General features: G+C 46.2%; 1 protein-coding gene across 1 annotated transcript in view; it reads left to right on the top strand.

Moving 5' to 3' along the window:
• The window catches only part of PDE6A (phosphodiesterase 6A), a 54,875-nt gene extending 37,602 nt beyond the window's left edge, over positions 1-17,273 (top strand). The window contains exons 16-22 of the mRNA XM_066272982.1: positions 139-239; positions 1,133-1,240; positions 10,689-10,752; positions 11,057-11,131; positions 12,612-12,695; positions 14,572-14,719; positions 16,532-17,273. Of these exons, the coding sequence (XP_066129079.1) occupies positions 139-239; positions 1,133-1,240; positions 10,689-10,752; positions 11,057-11,131; positions 12,612-12,695; positions 14,572-14,719; positions 16,532-16,611 (660 nt within the window). The 3' untranslated portion in view covers positions 16,612-17,273. The remainder of the gene's footprint in view (positions 1-138; positions 240-1,132; positions 1,241-10,688; positions 10,753-11,056; positions 11,132-12,611; positions 12,696-14,571; positions 14,720-16,531) is intronic.
• Positions 17,274-20,753: the final 3,480 nt, after the last annotated feature.

The raw sequence follows: 20,753 nt of genomic DNA, 5'->3' as shown, positions 1-20,753 counted from the left end.
TGAAGCCCAAGTGTGGACAGGCAGTGCTCTTCCTATTGGCCTGGGCTGCCTCTCCCATCTTCTGGGTTGACTATCAGTAACTGGGGGGCTTTACTGCCAGCATAGCTTCTCACATCTCTCCTCTGATTTTCTCTTTAGGGCTTGAATATCTTTCAAAACCTCAATCGCAGGCAGCACGAACATGCAATCCACATGATGGACATAGCCATCATTGCCACAGACCTCGCCCTGTATTTCAAGTTAGTATTTCCTCTCAGTTTAAGAGTAAGGATAACAATAGCAATGATTACAATAACAAACACCCTAGTTTCAATTGATATGTACTGTGTGCCAAGCACAACCCTTATTCTGTGGACCATTCATCCTTACTATACAACCCTCTTATTCTATGGACCAGTCATCCTCACTACACAACCCTTGTTCTATGGACCATTAATTCTCATTATATACAACCCTTATGCTATGGACCCTTAGTTCTCACTCCAGTTCTGTGAGTTAGGCATCATTACTCCCACTGTATAGATGGGAAGCTGAGATCCAGGGGAAGAGATTGGCTAAGATCAGATAACAAGTCTGTGACAAGACTCTGGGTTAGAAACCTATGTCTTCAATCCCAGGCCCTGGTTCTTTTCATCTTTTGTTAATCATGTGTTTTGGTTTTTTGTTTGTTTGTTTGTTTTTTGGTTTTTGGTTTTTTTGCTTGTTTACAGGGACAGAGAGAAGGTCAGAGAGAGGGATAGACAGGGACAGACAGACAGGAACAGAGAGATGAGAAGCATTAATCATCAGTTTTTCGTTGCGACACCTTAGTTGTTCATTGATTGCTTTCTCATATGTGCTTTGACCGTGGGGCTACAGCAGAACGAGTGACCCCTTGCTTGAGCCAGTGACCTTGAGTCCAAGCTGGTGAGCTTTGCTCACACCAGATGAGCCCGCACTCAAGCTGGCGACCTCGGGGTCTCGAACCTGAGTCCTCCGCATCCCAGTCCGACGCTCTATCCACTGCACCACCGCCTGGTCAGACAATCATGTTGTTTTAATAAGCCTCTGTCTGCAGCAGCCAGCGTTAGAAGTCCGGGTGTTGCCTTATCCTAAGATTTGCTCCATTGACAAACTGTTGTGTGTTTTATAGGAAGAGGACGATGTTCCAAAAGATCGTGGATCAGTCCAAGACGTACGAAACGCCGGAGGAGTGGACGCAGTACATGATGCTGGAACAGACTCGGAAGGAGATCGTTATGTGAGTGGAGACAGGGCTTAATCCTTTGTCCTCTGATCCCAGGGTCCGCAGGTGAGCTGCTGCAGTGACAGACCTGGCTGCCCTCAGACGATCCTTACCACATCTTCCATTTGGAGGCCTTCAACATAAGGGGAAAAAGTGAAGTAACACCAAACTAGAATTGCAAAAATTGTGGCATCCGTTTAACCCTTATTTTGGCACTAGACTTCAAGAAAATATAGTATTATTTTATTTCTCTGTCTACAAAAAGTATAACAGGAGGTATTTCTACACCGAGATATAATTAATTGTTCACCTTCTTATTGACAAAGATCAAAACATTTGATAATATGCTGCTGGACAGAGTGAGAAGGGCCTCTCATTCACCATTGCAAATGTGAATAGATACAGCCTTTATGGTGGGCAAAATCTATGACAATTGTTTTAATTTAATTTAATTTTATTTTATTTTTTATTTTTCTGAAGCTGGAAACGGGGAGAGACAGTCAGACAGACTCCCGCATGCGCCCGACTGGGATCCACCCGGCACGCCCACCAGGGGCGACACTCTGCCCACCAGGGGGCGATGCTCTGCCCCTCCGCGGCATCACTCTGCCGTGACCAGAGCCACTCTAGCGCCTGGGGCAGAGGCCAAGGAGCCATCCCCAGCTCCTGGTCCATCTTTGCTCCAATGGAGCCTTGGCTGCGGGAGGGGAAGAGAGAGACAGAGAGGAAGGAGGGGTGTGGTGGAGAAGCAAATGGCCTCTTCTCCTATGTGCCCTGGCCGGGAATCGAACCCGGGTCCCCCGCACGCCAGGCCGACGCTCTACTGCTGAGCCAACCGGCCAGGGCCTCTATGACAATTGTAAATGCCCATGCTCTCCAACCCAGCGATCCACCCTCTAGGTATTCTCCCATATGTGTGCCAAGGGGTATGTACAAAGTTATTCATTGCAGCATTATTTGCAATCACAAAAAAAGATTGAAAACAACTTAAATATCCATTGATGGGCACAAGAAGTCAGCCAGATATTTCACCAGCACAATGGGTTTATTCAGGAACAATAAAGAATTACAGTCCAGAACGTGCAACCATGGCGGGTCGCATACAAGCAACCAAAAACAAAGGAGAAGAAACTTGACTTTTAGAGAGGAAGAGGAAGTTGGGAGGACAACTATAGAGATCACGCTGGAGAGCTTTGAGGTCAATGTAGGGCGTGAGAGCTCCCCCTTCTGGCTTTCTTACTTCATTTGAAATGACATTTCTGTTTACCAATTTTTTTACATATACAGTACATATGGTATTCCTGGCCTGTGGTGGCACAGTAGATAAAGGAGCAGCCTGGAATGCTGAGGTCGCAGGGAAACCCTGGGCTTGCCCAGTCAAGGCAAATATAAGCAAACAATGAACAACTATCAGGCATCCCCAAACTACAGCTGGCCGGAGGCCAGCATGCGGCCCCCTGAGGCCATTTATTCGGCCCCCCACTGCACTTCCAGAAGGAGCACCTCTTTCATTGGTGGTCAGTGAGAGGAGCACTGTATGTGGCGGCCCTCTAACAGTCTGAGGGACAGTGAACTGGCCCCCTGTGTAAAAAGTTTGGGGACCCCTGAAAGCAACTACGAGTTGATGCTTCTTGCTCCGCCGCCGTCCTCTCTCTGTAAAATCAATAAATAAAATCTTTTAAAAAATACACAAAGGACTTTCATATAATGGAATGTGATACATACTTTACAAAGAAATGACAGGAAAACTTTCCAAGGTACATTAAAAAAAAAAAAAGCCAGAGAGGCAGGCCTTCAATCATTGAGAAAGCCAAAGTAGTCTTAAGTGGAAGTCTTCAAACTCAGACACACAGACCCCTCTCTGCTCCTCCCCAACCCAAAGCCTTCCCAGACGAGTAGGGGCATGGATAGGCGGGAGGGAATCAGTGCTCTTTCTTAAATTATCTTCCTAAGAAAGCCAGTGGGTAAGGCGTTGTCAGCCCCCTCACCTGTCTCCCACTTTACAAAATAAAGGCAAATTGCCCTTTCTTGAATCTTCCTATGGCGCAAAGCCCTTGGAGGCATCAAACAGAGAGACTATTTCAAATACTGGTGTCTTCAAAGCCTCTCTTAATCAAGGCAACCCAAGGAAGGGCTTCAGACCTTCCCTGTCTCATATATATGTATTTGTTGTTAAAAGCAAAACAAGGCATTAGCAAAAGAGAATTTTGTACTGGATTGTATGGTGGGGTGACATGAACATTTTTTATTTAACAATCTTGCTTCCTTCAGAGAATGTCCCACTGTCCAGGGACGGTCCCTGATATCAGGACAAAGGTGCATCAATAATAAGTACTGAAGATAGCAGCACCTGATTTCATCCATGCCACTATTGTCTGTCTGTCTCTCTCCCTATCTACCTATCTATTCTACCTAGACATCTATCCATCTATCTACCTCTACCTATCTTAGAATTAAGAATAAAAAAATATGGTGAGTGTCATCAGGATGTATTCTAACATGCTCATTTGAATTGAGAAATGAAATCAGATTCTTTTCAACTGAAACAAATCTGATTCTCTTGCTTTACTTGACAGTAAAAGACTGGCATTTCCAATTATGTTGTATGACAAACATTCCCATATATTATAAGAGTCAAACCTATAGCTTCAAAGTTTTGATGAAACATAGTTAAAACTTGTTATAAGATAAAGGCACTTGGCAAAAATTTTAACATTGAAAGATGTATTATAATTAATAATGCTCTAATAGACCTAATGCATTCTGAGTATCTTGGATTAAGCAAAGTGCGGCAGAGAAACTGTTGGGTGTAACTTATAAGTCATATGAAAAGTCTTGGTCAAATCTTTATGGCATGCTTCCCAGAAACTGGGGCAGTGAATGATTGTAATGTTTGCTTTCAACAAAATTGAAGGGGAATCTAATTGAATTGTCAGCTGATTATTGATCACAGTATGATTTTAACAGTTACTTTGGAAGAATTCAAAGAATTGGGTGACGTTGTTGTAACAAAACTCCTTCCATTTCCAAGTTTGCTAATTACTGGCACCTATAAAAATAAAAAATTGGCATAAAATAGCTGTTAAATCTTATCTCATTCTAACAATAAGAAATACTCATTCATTAACTGATTTTAAAACTATAGCCCCATTCTATCTCATTAAGAAAGGAATTTCCAAATATTTTACTTTCAGTGTTTAGTAATTATTTCTAAATATAGGTAATATGTATATTTTATTGTATCAGTTAATTGTGCAATAATAATGACAATAACTTAAAAGAAAAAACTTCAACACTTGGAGGCCTATGGTCAAAAAAAATATTTACACACACACACACACACACACACACACACACACACACACACACACACACAGTGTGTCCATAAAGTCATAGTGCACTTTTGACCAGTCACAGGAAAGCAACAAAAAAACGATAGAAATGTGAAATCTGCACCAAATAAAAGGAAAACTCTCCCAGTTTCATACCTATTCAGTGCAGTTCGATGTGGGCTCACGCACAGATTTTTTTAGGGCTCCTTAGGTAGCTATCCCATATAGCCTCTATAGACTCATCACTGACTGATGGCCTACCAGAACGGGGTTTTGCTCCACCAAACTGCCGGTTTCCTTCAACTGCTTATCCCACCAAGTAATGTTATTCCTATGTGGTGGTGCTTCGTTATAAATGCGCTGATATTCACATTCCACTTTGGTCACGGATTCGAATTTAGTGAGCCACAGAACACACTGAACTTTCCTCTGTACTGTCCACATCTCGACTGGCATGGCCATGGGCTGCTCTGCTGTATACACGATGTTATGTCATCATCTGCGCATGCTGCCACATCATCCTACAGAAACTGGGAGGGTTTTCCTTTTATTTGGTACAGATTTCACATTTTTATCATCTTTTGTTGCTTTCCTGTGACTAGTCAAAAGTGCAGCATGACTTTACAGACACACTGTGTGTGTGTATACACTCATTCATATAAATATATTTATATTTATATATTTATATTCATATAGTCATTGTTTGGAAGCCTCACATTAAGTGGAAGGCTTTGTCAAAATTTGTCAATGGTACACTTAAGATCTGTGCATGTCATTGTAAGGTAAAGTTTCCCTTAGCAGGGAAAAATAGAGCTATGAAGAAATATTGAGGCCCTGGCCGGTTGGCTCAGTGGTAGAGTGTTGGCCTGGTGTGCAGGAGTCCTGGGTTCGATTCCTGGCCAGGGCACACAGGAGAAGTGCCCATCTGCTTCTCCACCCCTCCCCCTCTCCTTCCTCTCTGTCTCTCTCTTCCCCTTCTGCAGCCAAGGCTCCATTGGAGCAAAGTTGGCCCGGGGCGCTGAAGATGGCTCTGTGGCCTCTGCCTCAGGCACTAGAATGGCTCTGGTCACAACAGAGCAACGGCCTAGATGGGCAGAGCATCGCCCCCTGGTGGGCATGCCGGGTGGATCCCGGTTGGGCGCATGCGGGAGTCTGTCTGACTGCCTCCTCGTTTCCAACTTAAGAAAAATACAAAAAAAAAAAAAAAAAAAGAAATATTGATCTCTAGTTAATGATGCATGTGCTGAAGTGTTTTAAGTTTATTTTCTTTTAACTCCCTTTATTCATTTTGGAGAAAAGAGAGAGGGAAAGGGAAAGGGAAAGTTAACAGGAAGCATCAACTCCCATATGTGCCTTGACCAGGGAAGCCCAGGGTTTTGATCCGGTAACTTCAGCGTTCAATGTTGACGCTTTATCCACTGTGCCACTACTGGTCAGGCAAAATTTATATGTGTTTAATTAATGGACATATTTCATTGAAAATTAATATGAAAGGATGATCCATGACTTTTAATATATATATATTATACATATACCTTCTTGAAAGTCTTTCATTGATATATATACAGACACATATATTCATACAGATATACACATGTACACACACATATAAAAACATTACAGGCCTGACCAGGTGGTGGCACAGTGGATAGAGCATAGGACTGGGATGCAGAGGACCCATGTTCGAGACCCCAAGGTTGCCAGCTTAAGCGCGGGCTCATCTGGTTTGAGCAAAAGCTCACCAGCTTGAACCCAAGGTCACTGGCTCCAGCAAGGGGTTACTCAGTCTGCTGAGGGCCCGCAGTCAAGGCACATATGAGAAAGCAATCAATGAACAACTAAGGTGTTGCAACGTGCAATGAAAAACTAATGATTGATGCTTCTCATCTCTCTCCATTCCTGTCTATCTGTCCCTGTGTATCCCTCTCTCTGACTCACTCTCGGTCTCTGTAAAAAACAAAACAAAACAAAAAAACATTACGGTAAAATCTATGGGAAAAGTCAAGTTAAAAATATAAGTTTATGAAGAAAAGGAAAGATGTAAATTCCAGACTTTTAAAGAGATGCTGTTCATGTATTTTTAAATGGATGATGAGGTAACAATTGTTAGGAAATTGCTATGCTATTTAGATTTCTTTGTATTTAAAAATGATGTAACCATTTCATTTTAAAGTGCCTACATTTTTAATGTTCTATAAATTGGATCCTTTCAACTTATGATGAAAGAGTAAAAATGTCAACTTAAAAATGTGTAAGAAGGTAAGCACTTTTCAAAGTTCTTTAGGGCGGCACTCAATGGAAAATGTTCAAAAACCCATAGCAGGATTTCTATGGCTTGTTTCACATCATCTCATGACGTTGAGCAGTTGCTATAGAGACCGCTGTGGTCTACAAAACCTAAAATATCGACTCTCTGGCCCTTTACAGAAAAAGTCGCCAGCTCCTGGTCTAGTGGTTTTCAAATGAGGAATGTGAGGCCCAGAGACAAAGTGACTTACCTACCGTCACATGGGCCTCAGTGGAACCCAAGTGCCTCCACTTCTCTGGGGCACACCCCCAGGTTCTCAGACTTCCTCAAGCCAGCCCCCCACCCCTGCCCGCAGGCCACGCCCTCCAGGCTGGGTGCAATTCCAGGGTGTGTCTAAATGTCTGTTCGGGTTGGCTGAGATGTTTTCAGGGGGTCAAGGAGAAGCGTCCCCGAGGTGGAGATGCACAGCTGCGGGAAGAGACATTTGCTTTGGGATAGGCCAGGTGAGCAGGAGCTCAGCTTGGTTGAGTCAGCAAGCTCTAGTCACCTGGGTGACCCTAAACAAATGCTCAGTGTGATGATAACGAAGATGAGGGCAGCGCATGCCCTAACAAAATCACCTCCTGTGATGGCACAATACTCTTAGGATGATACTCTCGATATTCCCAGACCTAGGCCAGTTTCTCTTGTTGTATTATCTCCTAGAATAGAACTCCATTCCTTCAGAGCAGTTTTTTGCCCATTTACATTCATAGGTGTGATGAATGTGCGGCTCCCCACCACCTCTGCAAGCTCTCTGAGAGCGGGACCCCATGAACCAGCCCCTGCCTGGCATCTGGCATGTTTCCTTATACTAGAATGGATAGATAAGTGTTCCCTATGGCCACCTTCTGGACCGCCCCCTGCCCAGCGGCAATCCTGCATACTCCCACTGCACCTCTGACCACTATAACCTTCTCCCTCCTCTTGGAGAGCTCCTATGCACCCCTCAGGGCCCTGTCTCTCTGTCACCACCAGGAAGCCCCCTGAACTAAGCTGGTTGCTTTCACCTTTGGATTACTTTTTTTTCTTCACCTTGTATTTCCTTCTGCCATCCCACTTAGCAGATAGTGATGACAGTGTTTATGCTCTCTGTTCCTTGAGTGACCATGAGGTCCCTGTGGGCCTCTCTGGGTCCCCAATGCCCAGCACAACATCTTGGTTGTGCACATAAGGGGGTGGTGCTGAAGTGAATGTAATGCCTTATCTTTAGGGCACAAGGCTTTGCATTGGCTTTTCTGGTGCCCCAGTGTCCTCTCCTGACCTCCTTCCCCTCCCCCCCCCCCCCCCCGGCATAAACACACACCAAATCGCTGTCTACAAAACACTTAGGTGTGTTTTCCCAACTGCTGGAAGTGAGTTTTACATTATCTCTCTGGCTCAGGCCAGTAAACATCCAGTTCTCTCCTGAAGCCGCACCAGGGGACTTAAAATGTGGACCCTGGCAGGTACCAGGAGCCAGGGGCTCTGTGTGCACAGCTCAGCCTTCATTTCTGCAATTGATTTGATGGTAAACACAACTATTGTTATCTGCAACACTTACTAAGCAAAAGGCACGGCTTCTGCAGTCATTACAAAGCATAAAAGTGTTTCTAAGAAATGTATGCATTTCTGAAAGCTTATATACTTGAGGGTCTTCTTAACTAAAGATATTTAAACCTGATAATATTTCATGAGTAACTCTTAACCCTTTGGGTAGTACGAACGTTCATGTACATCCTCTCTCAAAGGGTTAACAAAAATCTCACTGCTCAAATGGTTAAGGCCTTCCCAACCAGCTAATGTAACCTATTGCAGATACAGCGGGTTAATTGTAAAGTCATCCAAGCAGCTGGTTAGGTTCAGAGCCCGAGTCTTTCCCAACTATATCCTCTCCCTCCGGCCCTAGCCCATTGATTGGCCTCACCCAGAGGGGATGGCACTGCCCCCACACTCTCCCAGCCTCTGCAAGCATAGCCACAGGTCAGGCCCTCCTGCCTGAATTACTGCAGCTTCTCCCCTCCTTCCTTCCCACCTTCTTTATCTTACAAGGGTTGCCAACCTGCAACACATCTCTGAAGAGGTCAGGACGGTGCTCTAGATTTTCAATAGCTCTCCACCCTTATTGGATACAGTCACTACCCAGCATGGAATTAACGCCCACACCACATGGCCCTGGGTTCCCATCCTAGACATTCATGCCCCTACGCCCGTCTCTGAAACACCTTCTTGAATTACTCTCTCTTGCTCCACTTCTTTGTCCATGTCCCCTCCCTTTCTGTCTTCCATTGTACCTATCTGTGTAATAATATCTGTAGTACCTTCCTATTATTGCATAACTCCTTTGAGAGTTTATATATTTTTTTTTTTTGGATTTTTCTGAAGTTGGAAACAGGAAGGCAGTCAGACAGACTCCCACATGCGCCCAACTGGGATCCACCTGGCATGCCCACCAGGGGGTGATGTTCTGCCCATCTGGGGCGTCGCTCTGTTGCAACCAGAGCCATTCTAGCGCCTGAGGCAGAGGCCATGGAGCCATCCCCAGCACCCAGGCCAACTTTGCTCCAATGGAGCCTCGGCTGCAGGAGGGGAAGAGAGACAGAGAGGAAGGAGAGGGGAAGGGGTGGAGAAGCAGATGGGCGCTTCTTCTGTGTGCCCTGGCCGGGAATTGAACCTGGGACTCCTGCACGCCAGGCCGACACTCTACCACTGAGCCATCCGGCCAGGGCCTGAGTTTATCTTTTAATCCTTTCTTTCTCTAATCCCTTTCTCAATTTTTTTTTCATTTCATCAGTTCACTTTTTTATTTGTGTCAATATTTTACTAGGAAAGTGTTCAGACATACAAAGAGTTGAAAGAATTTTATGCCCACCGTCCAGATTCTACCATTAACACAGTACTCTCAACTCATCCCTTTATCTGTCAATCCAGCTTGTTGGATGCATTTTAAAGTCAGTTGCAGACACCAGTGCACTTCTCCTCAAACACTTCAGCACGTGCATCATGAACTAGAGGTCAATATTTCTTTACAGCTCTTTTTTTTCCCCCTGCTAAGGCAAACTTTACCTACAATGACATGCACAGATCTTAAGTGCACCATTGACAAATTTTGACAAAGCCTTCTTCTACTTAATGGGAGGCTTCCACACAATGACCGAGCCACGCTTCTCTTCGTGCTTGCCCAATGGGGCAAACAAGTGGTTCTTGGAAGAGGAGCAAAGAAAAAAAATCTTAGATGTTCCGACACTCTGCGGCCCTCCAAACAGATATACAGTAGTATGTCTGTGGTTTCAAAATTTCATGATGCAGCGATTATCGAAAAAAAAGTCCTAAAAAGGGTCTTTGACAGTAGGGGCGGGGGAGATGATGGAGAGAAGGCTAAAAAACATTGTTCTATACTAGACAGGAAAGATGGGATGAGGTTGATATGCAATTAATGTTTATGAAGTACCTAGTATAGTGTGTAGCATATAATAAAAACCTAATATATGTTCATGGTAATCATCAGTATTTATGGTGCACGTACTATGTCCAGGTACTATGGTAAGATTGTTACACACATCATCTCATTTACTCTTGCAACCACTCCATGAGGAAATTACCATTATTATTAGACAGGGACACTGAGGCTTAGAGAGGTTGGTTTAATTGTTCAATGTCAAACTTCTGGTAATTGACAGAGGCAGGGTTTAAACCACTGACTTCAACGCCCCACCTCCGGATGTGCTGGGGAAGTGACCCTTCTCCTCACAATGGGCTGAGGTCATCTACTAGTGGGGGAGACAGAAAGAAGAGATAGGTGGAATTAACCAGCACGTGCAGCCTTACATGGCTCTGGTCTGATGGATAGTGTCCTTGTGTCCAGGGCCATGATGATGACCGCCTGCGATCTCTCAGCCATCACCAAGCCCTGGGAGGTGCAGAGCAAGGTATGGACTCCTCTTGACCCAAGAAGAGGGGAATCCCAGTGCTGGTGACAGTAGCCAAGGCGGCCTGGACTCCCCAGCTCCAGATGCAGCCCCCCTGCGCTGCCTCCTCCTCTGGCAAGACAATGGAAATCACTTAAGGACCCCTCCCGTGATGATAGCAAATGGGGGTGGCGGGGCAGGGGTGGGGTTCATGTTTTTGCTGAGCTGGAAATTTAAGTGAGTAGAAGCAGGGGACAGGGTTAGAAAGATCGAAGCTGGGGCTTGACTCCGTGGAGGGGTTCGGGGGGGCCTCTGCCTGTTGCAGGTAGCTCTGCTGGTTGCTGCTGAATTCTGGGAGCAAGGTGACCTGGAGCGCACGGTGCTGCAACAGAACCCCATTGTGAGTAGTGAGGGGACGTCAGCTTGACAGTGGGTGTGTGATCTCATCCTGATGGACATTTGTGACCTTGCCGTGAAAGAGAAGTGTTGTCTACTCCCTGCCCCCTCAGCATAGGGATATGTGACCTTACCCCAGAGATGACCTTTCCCTAATGCAGGGATTCTCAAAGCATGGACCACCATCCACCTCCTTACTTGGGAATATATTAGAGAGGCAAATTCACAGGCCCCACCCTAGACCTACATAAGCAGAAACTTTGGGCGTGAGCCCCACAATGTGTGCCTTCCTAGAGTCTGGGAACCCTATTCCAATGTATATGTCCTTAACTCACTCAGCTAAATGGAGATTGACAAGTAGACACCAACACTTGGTTTCCCTTTTAGTTCTAACAGCCTGGGAGTCCACCTCCCCTGGCCCCGTTCTAACAGCATAGAGCGTGCAGGGGAAGAAAGATCTTGTTTGTCGAGCGGACAACCTATTCACATTGATGGTTAAACTTGACTGGACAACCAGCCAGCAACCCCCTGGAGACCAATTACAGGGTTTACAGAGGGCCCTGCACCAGGGCAGGGCTAGGAAGTAAAGTTGGGAGGGGGGTAAAAGGAAGGGACATTTTTGGGAGACAGAATCATGGATATGGTGATGGGCTAAACCTGAGAAGTGCTAGAGATCCTGGAGTAGCACGTGAGCTCAGGCAGGGCCTGCGGGCCAGTGGGGGAGGCAGGAATGAACATGAGCAAGGGCCGGTGGGATCTGTGATTCTCTTCTTCCTTCTAACACTGTAAACCATAGAGAGAATGGTTACTGAATGCTATGTACCCATCAGCCAGATCCAACCATTAGCAACAGCCTGCCATTCTTGTTTAATCTATTCTCCCTTCCCCACGTATTTTTTTAATCTTTCACATCAAGTATTTTAAAGCAAATCCCAGACGTCATTTTTTCTATAAATATTTTGAAGTGTGTGTCTCTAAGAGATAAGCACTTTAAACAAACACACAACCACAATACCATTATCACATTCACAAAGTTAGTAATCCCCAGTCTGGACATTTTCCCTGATTGAGTAATGAAAATAATTTAGGTTGATTTGTTCAAATCAGGATCCAAATCAAGGAACAAACACTTTCCTGTTGTTGTGTTTCTTGAGTCTCTTTCTTTTTGTCAGTCTTTTTTAACCAATAGTCTTTTCCTCATCCTCTTTTCTTTTGTTTGCCATTCATTTGTTGAAAAGGGTGGACCTTATGTTGTACAGTTTCCCACATTCTGGGTTTGGTTGATTGCATCTCCCGTGGTGTTATTTAATATGCTCCTTTATCCCTGTATTTCCTGCAAGCTCCTAGTTACATCTGAAAGCTTGATGAGTTTGAGGTTTGCTCTTTTTTATTTTAGCAAGAATACTTCATAGGTAGGGTGGGGCCCCTGACTGCATCCTATCAGGAAGAGCCCAGTACAGTGAACTCTTTCTCCCCCATGACAGCCGATGATGGACAGAAACAAGGCGGACGAACTCCCCAAACTTCAGGTCGGCTTCATTGACTTTGTCTGCACCTTTGTCTACAAGGTGGGTCCTTTGCCTTCTCAGGATCAGGTCTTTGCCTTCCTCTTTGATAAAGCTGGGATTCCCAGATGACATCAGGAATGATAAACCCTGGCAAGTGACCAGTGAGTGGTTTCTTTCTCTTTCTTTTTTCCTTTCTTTTCTTTTCTTTTTGGAGACAGGGAGGGACAAAGATGAGAAGCATCAACTCATAGTTGCCAAACTTTAGCTGTTCATTAATTGTTTCTCATATGTGCCTTAACAAGGGGGCTCCACTGAGCCAGTGACCCCTTGGCTCAAGCCAGCAACCTTAGGCTTCAAGACAGTAACCATGGGATCATGTCTCTGATCCCATGCTCCAGCTGGTGAGCCTGCACTCAAACTGCATGAGCCTGTGCTCAAGCCAGTGACCTCGGGGCTTCAACCCTGGGACCTCAGCGTCCCATGTCAATGCTCTATCTACTGTGCCACCACTGGTCAGGGTAGTGTTTTACAAAGCCCTTCTCATCTGCAGTGGGATCTGGTCCTCAAGACAGCCCTCTGGGGTCTTGGCCAGGGACAAATGACTAAGCATGGATTCAGACAGGGAAGGAGGAAGCATAGCAGACTTATACACTCCTAACTTCCCTAGCTGGTGGAAATGTGACAGGTCAAGTAATTTGGTTGTCAGAAGATCATCCGGAATTTCTCTTTGAGCTCTTGGTCCAAGACAACGTCTTCCTCTTGAGAAATCCACTGGCCCCAATGCCATATTATCTGTGCCACCATTCAGCTCCCTTTTGTGACCTTTACTTTGGCCATGTTACACACGAGGAAACAGAAATAAGAATCGAGGGCCCAGGGTCACGAGAGTCAGCTATGAGATGGGATTAGGGTCGGGCCACCTGACCCCTCACCCAGGGCTCTTTCTGTTGTTTTAGCTGCATCCCATCTGTTAGGAAGTTCAGACGCTCCTAGAGGTGAACCAGTGCCTCTCTGGTATAACACAGGCTAACGGCGGGGGTGGGGTGGGGGTCCTCTGAGCAGCGGGCAGAGCAGCCAATGCTCTCCATCACCAGCCATGCTATTAAACAAAGAGATTGGGCCACATACATGCTTTATACGTGTCACCGCCACACCCTGAGAGGTAGGTGTTACACTCTGCTGATGTCACAGTTGAGGTGAAGCTCTGTAGGTGACCCGCCCAAGGCCACTCAGCTGTGGCAGAGCCGGCCCTGTGGGTGGCTCTACTCCATCAGTCTGCATCTCAGTTTTTCCTCCGCTAGAGAGCCAGCAGTGAATCTTATTTTCCCACCTGAAGGTTCTGAGGAGGGAAGGAGACCAGCGCTTCCTAAATGGTAAAGGGCTATGCTCCAAGGCACGGTTTTCACTCTCAGAACCCAGAGACTTTAAGAACCCTCTTTTCGGCATCCTGGTTTTGCTCAAATATTTACTGAGTGTCCTTGTGTGGGAAGAGGCTTCCCCGAGGTGATGTCAAAGGAGCGGCCTCAAGGGAAACGAGGGGAATTTAGAGCGTGCCAGTCGAGGGAGGAGCTTGTGTGAAATAGAGCCCATAGAGGGTAGGACTCACTCCAGCAACTGCAGAGATTTGGAATGCCTGGAGGGTTCAAGATGCAAAGGGGGTGGGGGTAGGCCCTGGGCCTGGAGGCGTTTGAGAGCCATGTGAATGGGTTTGATCTTCATCCTGAAGGGCTGGGGGAGCCCTTCTGGTTTGAAGCAGGAGGGGGTGGGATCCTGTTCACTGGAGGGCACAGAGCGTCAGCATGCACCCCGCTGGTGACAGGGAGACTGCCACTGGCCCGGGCAGCGCGTTCCAGCGCTAGACCAATCCAGCAGCGCCTCTGCCTGGAGCCCGGACCCTGGGCTGTGGCCCCTGTGCCAGAAGCTCTCTCTCTTCCAGGAATTCTCCCGTTTTCATGAGGAGATCACACCCATGTTGGATGGGATCACCAACAACCGCAAGGAGTGGAAAACCCTTGCTGATGAGTACGATGACAAGATGAAGGCTCTGGAAGAGGAGAAGCAGAAGCAGCAGGCAGCCAAACAAGGTTCGTGGGGTGTGGGGGGGGGGGGCGGGGGAGGACGGGCCCTGACCCACACCGAGCATTCACGCTGTGCCTGGCCTGGCCTCAGAGCCTCACACACTGGGCCCTACTCATTGCCACCACCTAGGACTGTCCCCATTCTGCGCAAGAGGGCACTGAAGTTTATAGAAGTACTGTGGCCAAGTCACACCGTTAGTAAGTGGCAGAGCCTGGATCTCAAGATGAGGCTCCCAGCAAGGGCTCCCTGACTACCCCGCCATGTAGGGCAGATTCCAACTCAAAGGCTGTGGACATAGAGCCCTAGGCAGGGACAAAGGAGAAAACCTAAAATTGTTGGCTGGAAGGAATTTTAGAGGGCATGTTTCCAGCCTTCTGTCTGATGTTTGAATCCTGTCTATACCATCATGAGCCTTTGCTTGCACACAACCAGTGACAGAGGGCTCACTACCTTACATGAAAGCCTCATTCAGTACCACCATTAGGAAGCTCTTCCTTGAACTGAAACTGTTCTTGTTGAAACTTCCACCTAGTGGCCACAGTCCTACCTTTAGGAATCAAATGGGACTGTTTTTTTTTTCCTATTTCTTCCCAGTCAACAGCAATCCCCCCTCCCCAAGTCATTCCTTTACTGGTTGGTGGCTCTAGTTCATTCACAGGACATGGCTTCTGGTCCCCGCACCACCCTGACTATCCTCCTCTGCACGGTGTCCCTCTACACATGGCTTTTAGCGTGGACATGTCTCCTGCTCTGCTCTGGGCAGTGTGAACGTGTGGCTACAAACGTGAGGTCACCCCATGGCTTTGCACAGCTCCAGGAGGTGTCCGATGTATTACAGCCGCCACAGGCAGTAAAGTATCCAGAGGAAGAAGTATCTTTTTCTAATTTGCACAAATTGTCTTAGAGGCTGGCCACAGGTCTGTGCAAACTTACAGCCTGCAAGATGGCTTTTGTTTGGCCTGCAATGACTTAAAATGTGAATTTGCTGTCTATATTTTATAATGAGGACATTCCCAATTAAAAAGAAAACCAGATTTCCAATGTGTTATTTTAAAAGATCAAGCTCTAGCCCTAGCTATCTGGATTTCTGCATGAGAACAATTAACTGGAGCTGAGTGGCAACCCCTTGCACCTTTAGATGGGACAAGGGAATCTGCAGTTTGTCACAGTCCCCACCACTCCCTGTTGTCTCTCAGACATTGGCATCAAGTGTGGTTTGCCATTAATATGGTGATTGCTGTTATTTTTTATTTTTTTGTATTTTTCTGAAGCTGGAAACGGGGAGAGACAGTCAGACAGACTCCCGCATGCGCCCGACCGGGATCCACCCGGCCCGCCCACCAGGGGCGATGCTCTGCCCACCAGGGGATGATGCTCTGCCCCTCCGGGGCGTCGCTCTGCCGCGACCAGAGCCACTCTAGCGCCTGGGGCAGAGGCCAAGGAGCCATCCCCAGCGCCCGGGCCATCTTTGCTCCAATGGAGCCTTGGCTGCGGGAGGGGAAGAGAGAGACAGAGAGGAAGGAGGGGGTGGGGGTGGAGAAGCAAATGGGCGCTTCTCCTATGTGCCCTGGCCGGGAATCGAACCCGGGTCCCCCGCACGCCAGGCTGACGCTCTACCGCTGAGCCAACCGGCCAGGACCTTTTTTTTGAGTGTAGGGAAACATCCGTGCTTTCTCTGATTCCTCTGTACCTAGCTTGCTTTCTCCATGTGTGGTTGTCTGTTGGTCTCTGAAAGCCATTGAATTTGCAATTCTTGGTCAACACCAGAGCAAAGGGCCTTCTCTCACCAGGTGTGTTGTCTTTCTATCTGATTGCAGCAGCCACAGGAAATCAGCCTGGGGGGAACCCTGGCCCCGGAGGGGGCACGCCTACATCCAAGTCCTGCTGCATCCAGTAGCCCGTGGGGGACGCGCTGATCAGAATGGCACTGGTGGGAAGAGATCACCCAAGCCAGGGGCAAACAGCACACCTTGAGAAGAGTCATAGGATTTGAGAGCTGAATGAGAAGTTAGCTTACATCTTATCTAGGGAAATTTAAACAAATTTTTCAGCCGTGAGAACTTTTCTTTGAGTTAAAACCAACATTCTAGCTTTCATAAACATCAATTAAATATGTAATGCCAGACTTAAGTGCTTCCTTAGAAACACTGTTGTCCTTATACCTTCATTTTCCAATTTATTATAAACATTTTTCAATCATTCTCAATAGTAGAGAATTATACAATGAATTTCCACCTATCGCCTTATTCCAGTAGGGAGATTCTGCCACATTTGTTTCATCCGTCCTTTTACATTTTTCAACATTTTCTTGGCTGAAGTATTTAAAAAAGATTCCAGACATATCACCTGGCCTGTGGTGCTGCAGTCAACAGAGTGTCGACCTGGAATGCTGAGGTCACTGGTTCGAAACCCTGGGCTTGCCCGGTCAAAGGCACATATAACAAACAATCAATGAACAACTGAAGTGAAGCAACTATGAGTTGATACTTCTCATTCCTCCCCCCTCTCCCTCTCCTCTCTGTAAAATCAATAAATAAGATCTTAAAAAGATTCCTGCGATATCACCCCAGACATACGGGTGTTCTATAACATAACCACATCATCATCACGCTGTGATGAGCTGTCCAGACCCTTCACTGAAGAGTAAAGGACTCGTGGTCCCAGCAGCTGTGAGTGCTGACAGCAGATAGCCCTCAGGTCCAGTCCCTTTGGAGATGACCTCAGCTGCACAGAGACACTTTGCCCAAGGTCCCTCTCTCCCTTCCCCTGGGTGGCCTGCATCCAATGACTGATCCATACAAGATAGTAAGGTCTGGCCATCTTGGCCCAACACGGGACAGCCCTGAAGGGCCACTATAGCTCCAGGATTCCCTGTGGGGTCCACCAAGGATCTCACTGGGCTCTCCTTACAAGCTCAGCTTCTCCCTCTGCCCACTGCTACTCCCTAGCCTCCGCCAGGTGTTGGTCCTAGGGGCCCTCCTCAATAATTGCCCCGAGGACTAAGTCCACTGCAGAGGCTGCCTTCTGGGGAACCCAACCTGTGACAGCAAGTTGACAAGGATGTCACAAAAATGTCTCTAATAGTTTGTTTGAATCTGATCCTAATGAGCTTTACACGTTGAGTTGTGATGTCTCTCAAATGTGTTTTCATCCTTAATATGATGTTCCCTCTTTTTCTTGAGGCAGAAGGTGTTAGTTGTCCATATTCTGGATTTATCCATTGGCTTCCTCTGCTCCTGGTTCTCCTATACGTCGGTGTTGCCTCTAGTTGCTTTGAGGAGAATACATGATTTCTCCAAACTGATTATAAACTACCGATGTAATCTGACCTCCCCTTTTTTTAGATAAATGAGGAAATTAAAGGCCAGCGGGGGGATGGGTTGGTTGTACATTGTCCCCTGGCTTCCCTTCAGAAACAGATCCCCAAGTTCACAAGAACACAGTGTCCAGGACAAATGGCCCTGTGATTTCCACAGTAAATCAAACTGAGCTCCTGACGCAAGAACCCTGCCCACGTTTTCAAGTCATGATGTCAATAGGAAGCCAGGCCTGGAACCCTCATCTTTTTAATCCCAAATGAGATTCTGCCTTCCCCAAATTGACATTCTCAGAGCAGTGATCTTTTAAGCAAAGATATGTCCCTATGCGTGTCACATATTGTGATCAAGTGGCAGCGAACAGAAGAGCAGTGTTATCCAGAAATACACAGCTGATGCCACAAGTCCAGGCTCTGTCCCTGGACAGGTTCCCTCCACTCTCGTTAGTCCTCAGCCTTCCCCATCTGTCCAATGAGGGTCATGGTCCTTGCCATGCTTCCCACAGAACTATGGTTAGCACCAGATGAGACCGTGCATGACGAGGATTGCACCTCTCATGTCCTAGGTACTGTACATGATCTAATTTTATCCTCACAACCTTGTAGGGTAGAAACGATTATTATCCCCATTTATTGCATGGGGGGAAAGAGACTCAGAGAGGTTAAGAAACCTGTCTAAGAACACCCAGCTGATAAGTGGTCAAGTCAGGACTCTAAGCCAAGCGCCTGACACCAGAGACTCCTGGCTTGTAACCATTTTCCCTGCAACATACTGCTTCTGAGAACCAGCCTTTTTTAGGACCTTGGAGTTCATCTAAGCAAACCATCTTATTTCCTAGTTGGGGACGCCAGTGGCCAAAAAGGTGCCTTGTCCAAGTTTTCACAACACAGAGGTGGCAGAGCTGGGTCTCAAACACAGGTCTTTTTTTTTTTTTTTTAATATTAATATTTTTATTAAATTTAATGCAGTGACATTGATAAATCAGGGTACATATGTTGAGAGAAAATATCTCTAGATTATTTTGACATTTGATTGTGCTGTATACCCCTCCCGCAAAGTTAAATTGTCTTCTGTCACCTTCTATCTGGTTTTCTTTGTGCCCCTCCCCTCCCCTAACCCCTCTCTCCTTCTTCACCCCCTTCCCCCTCCCCCAACCTCCCCGTCCCTGTTGCCATCACATTCTTGTTCATGTCTCTGAGTCTCATTTTTATGTCCCTTCTATGTATGGATTCATCTCAGTTTTTTTTCTGATTTACTTATTTCACTCCGTATAATGTTATCAAGGTCCATCCATGTTATTGTAAATGATCCGATGTCATCATTTCTTATGGCTGAGTAGTATTCCATAGTATATATGTACCAAAGTTTTTTAATCCACTCGTCCTCTGACGGACACTTGGGCTGTTTCCAGATCTTCGCTATTGTGAACAATGCTGCCACAAACATGCGGGTGCATTTCTCCTTTTCGAGCCGTTCTATGGTGTCCTTGGGGTATATTCCTAAAAGTGGGATAGCTGGGTCAAAAGGCGGTTCGATTTTCAGTTTTTTGAGGAATCTCCATACTGTTTTCCACAGTGGCTGCACCAGTCTGCATTCCCACCAGCAGTGCAGGAGGGTCCCCTTTTCTCCACATCCTCGCCAGCACTTATTCTGTGTTGTTTTGTTGATAAGCGCCATTCTGACTGGTGTAAGGTGATATCTCATTGTGGTTTTAATTTGCATTTCTCTAATGATTAGTGATGTTGAGCATTTTTTCATATGCCTATTGGCCATCTGTATGTCCTCTTTGGAGAAGTGTCTATTCATCTCTTTTGCCCATTTTTGGATTGGGTTGTCAAACACAGGTCTTGAGGCTCCAAATCTTCTGTTCTTTCCTTGCACCATTGACTGCACCTTTGAAAGGACTATTCCTAGGACTTTGTGGTTTGGATGCCTCCCTAGCTACATGCAGTCAACAGATCATGAATAGGAGCCTCTTACTTGCCCATTCATGAATTCCTGGTTAATGGAACTAGGTGCTCTGCAATGAACGGAGAAACACTCTGTTCTCCTGGAGGTTAGCATCTAATAAGGGGGTGACAGTTACTGACTGATCAATCACATGGGTAACCTCTCTAATGACTCTAATTCATGCTGGGGAACACTGCCATTAAATGCAAACCCCCCATTCATTAAAAGGGGAAAATCACCATGCATTCCTTCCCGACCAAAGTAATCCAAACAATTTCCAGGTTGCTAGAATAAATCACCTGAACAATGACAAACTATTTCGGTAGGTAATAAGCATCAACTTGAGGATAGTTTGCACCTAACACAAAATGGAATGGCTTATCATACACGTTCTGGTTTGTGTATCATCCCCCCCCCCCAATGTTTCAACCCTCCAGGGGCCCGTGGGTACCATGCACTCGGCCAGGACTTAAAAAATACTAACATGTAAAAAATATACATACCAACATTAAAGCAGCTATAGGGCAAAATAAAGGCTAAAACCCAAGAGCGCTTTGAAACAGAGGAAATAGGCACACACCCACGGGAGGAAATATGGCGCACAATTCAATTCTGTCCTCCGCTCCTCTGAGCTGAAATTGCTCCAGAGTTGTCAACTGGTGAGTATTCCTGCCCGAAACCACAATGTCAAAATACCTCATTCAGCACATTCATTTTGTGTGCTCATGTGAAAAACTGGACATGCTGTAACAAGGGTGTACTTGTTCAGAAA

Source organism: Saccopteryx bilineata, chromosome 4 (assembly GCF_036850765.1).
Source record: "Saccopteryx bilineata isolate mSacBil1 chromosome 4, mSacBil1_pri_phased_curated, whole genome shotgun sequence".
NCBI lineage: Eukaryota > Metazoa > Chordata > Mammalia > Chiroptera > Emballonuridae > Saccopteryx > Saccopteryx bilineata.
The sequence above is the reverse complement of the archived record's forward strand: the minus strand, read 5'-3'. Positions and strand labels throughout refer to the sequence as shown.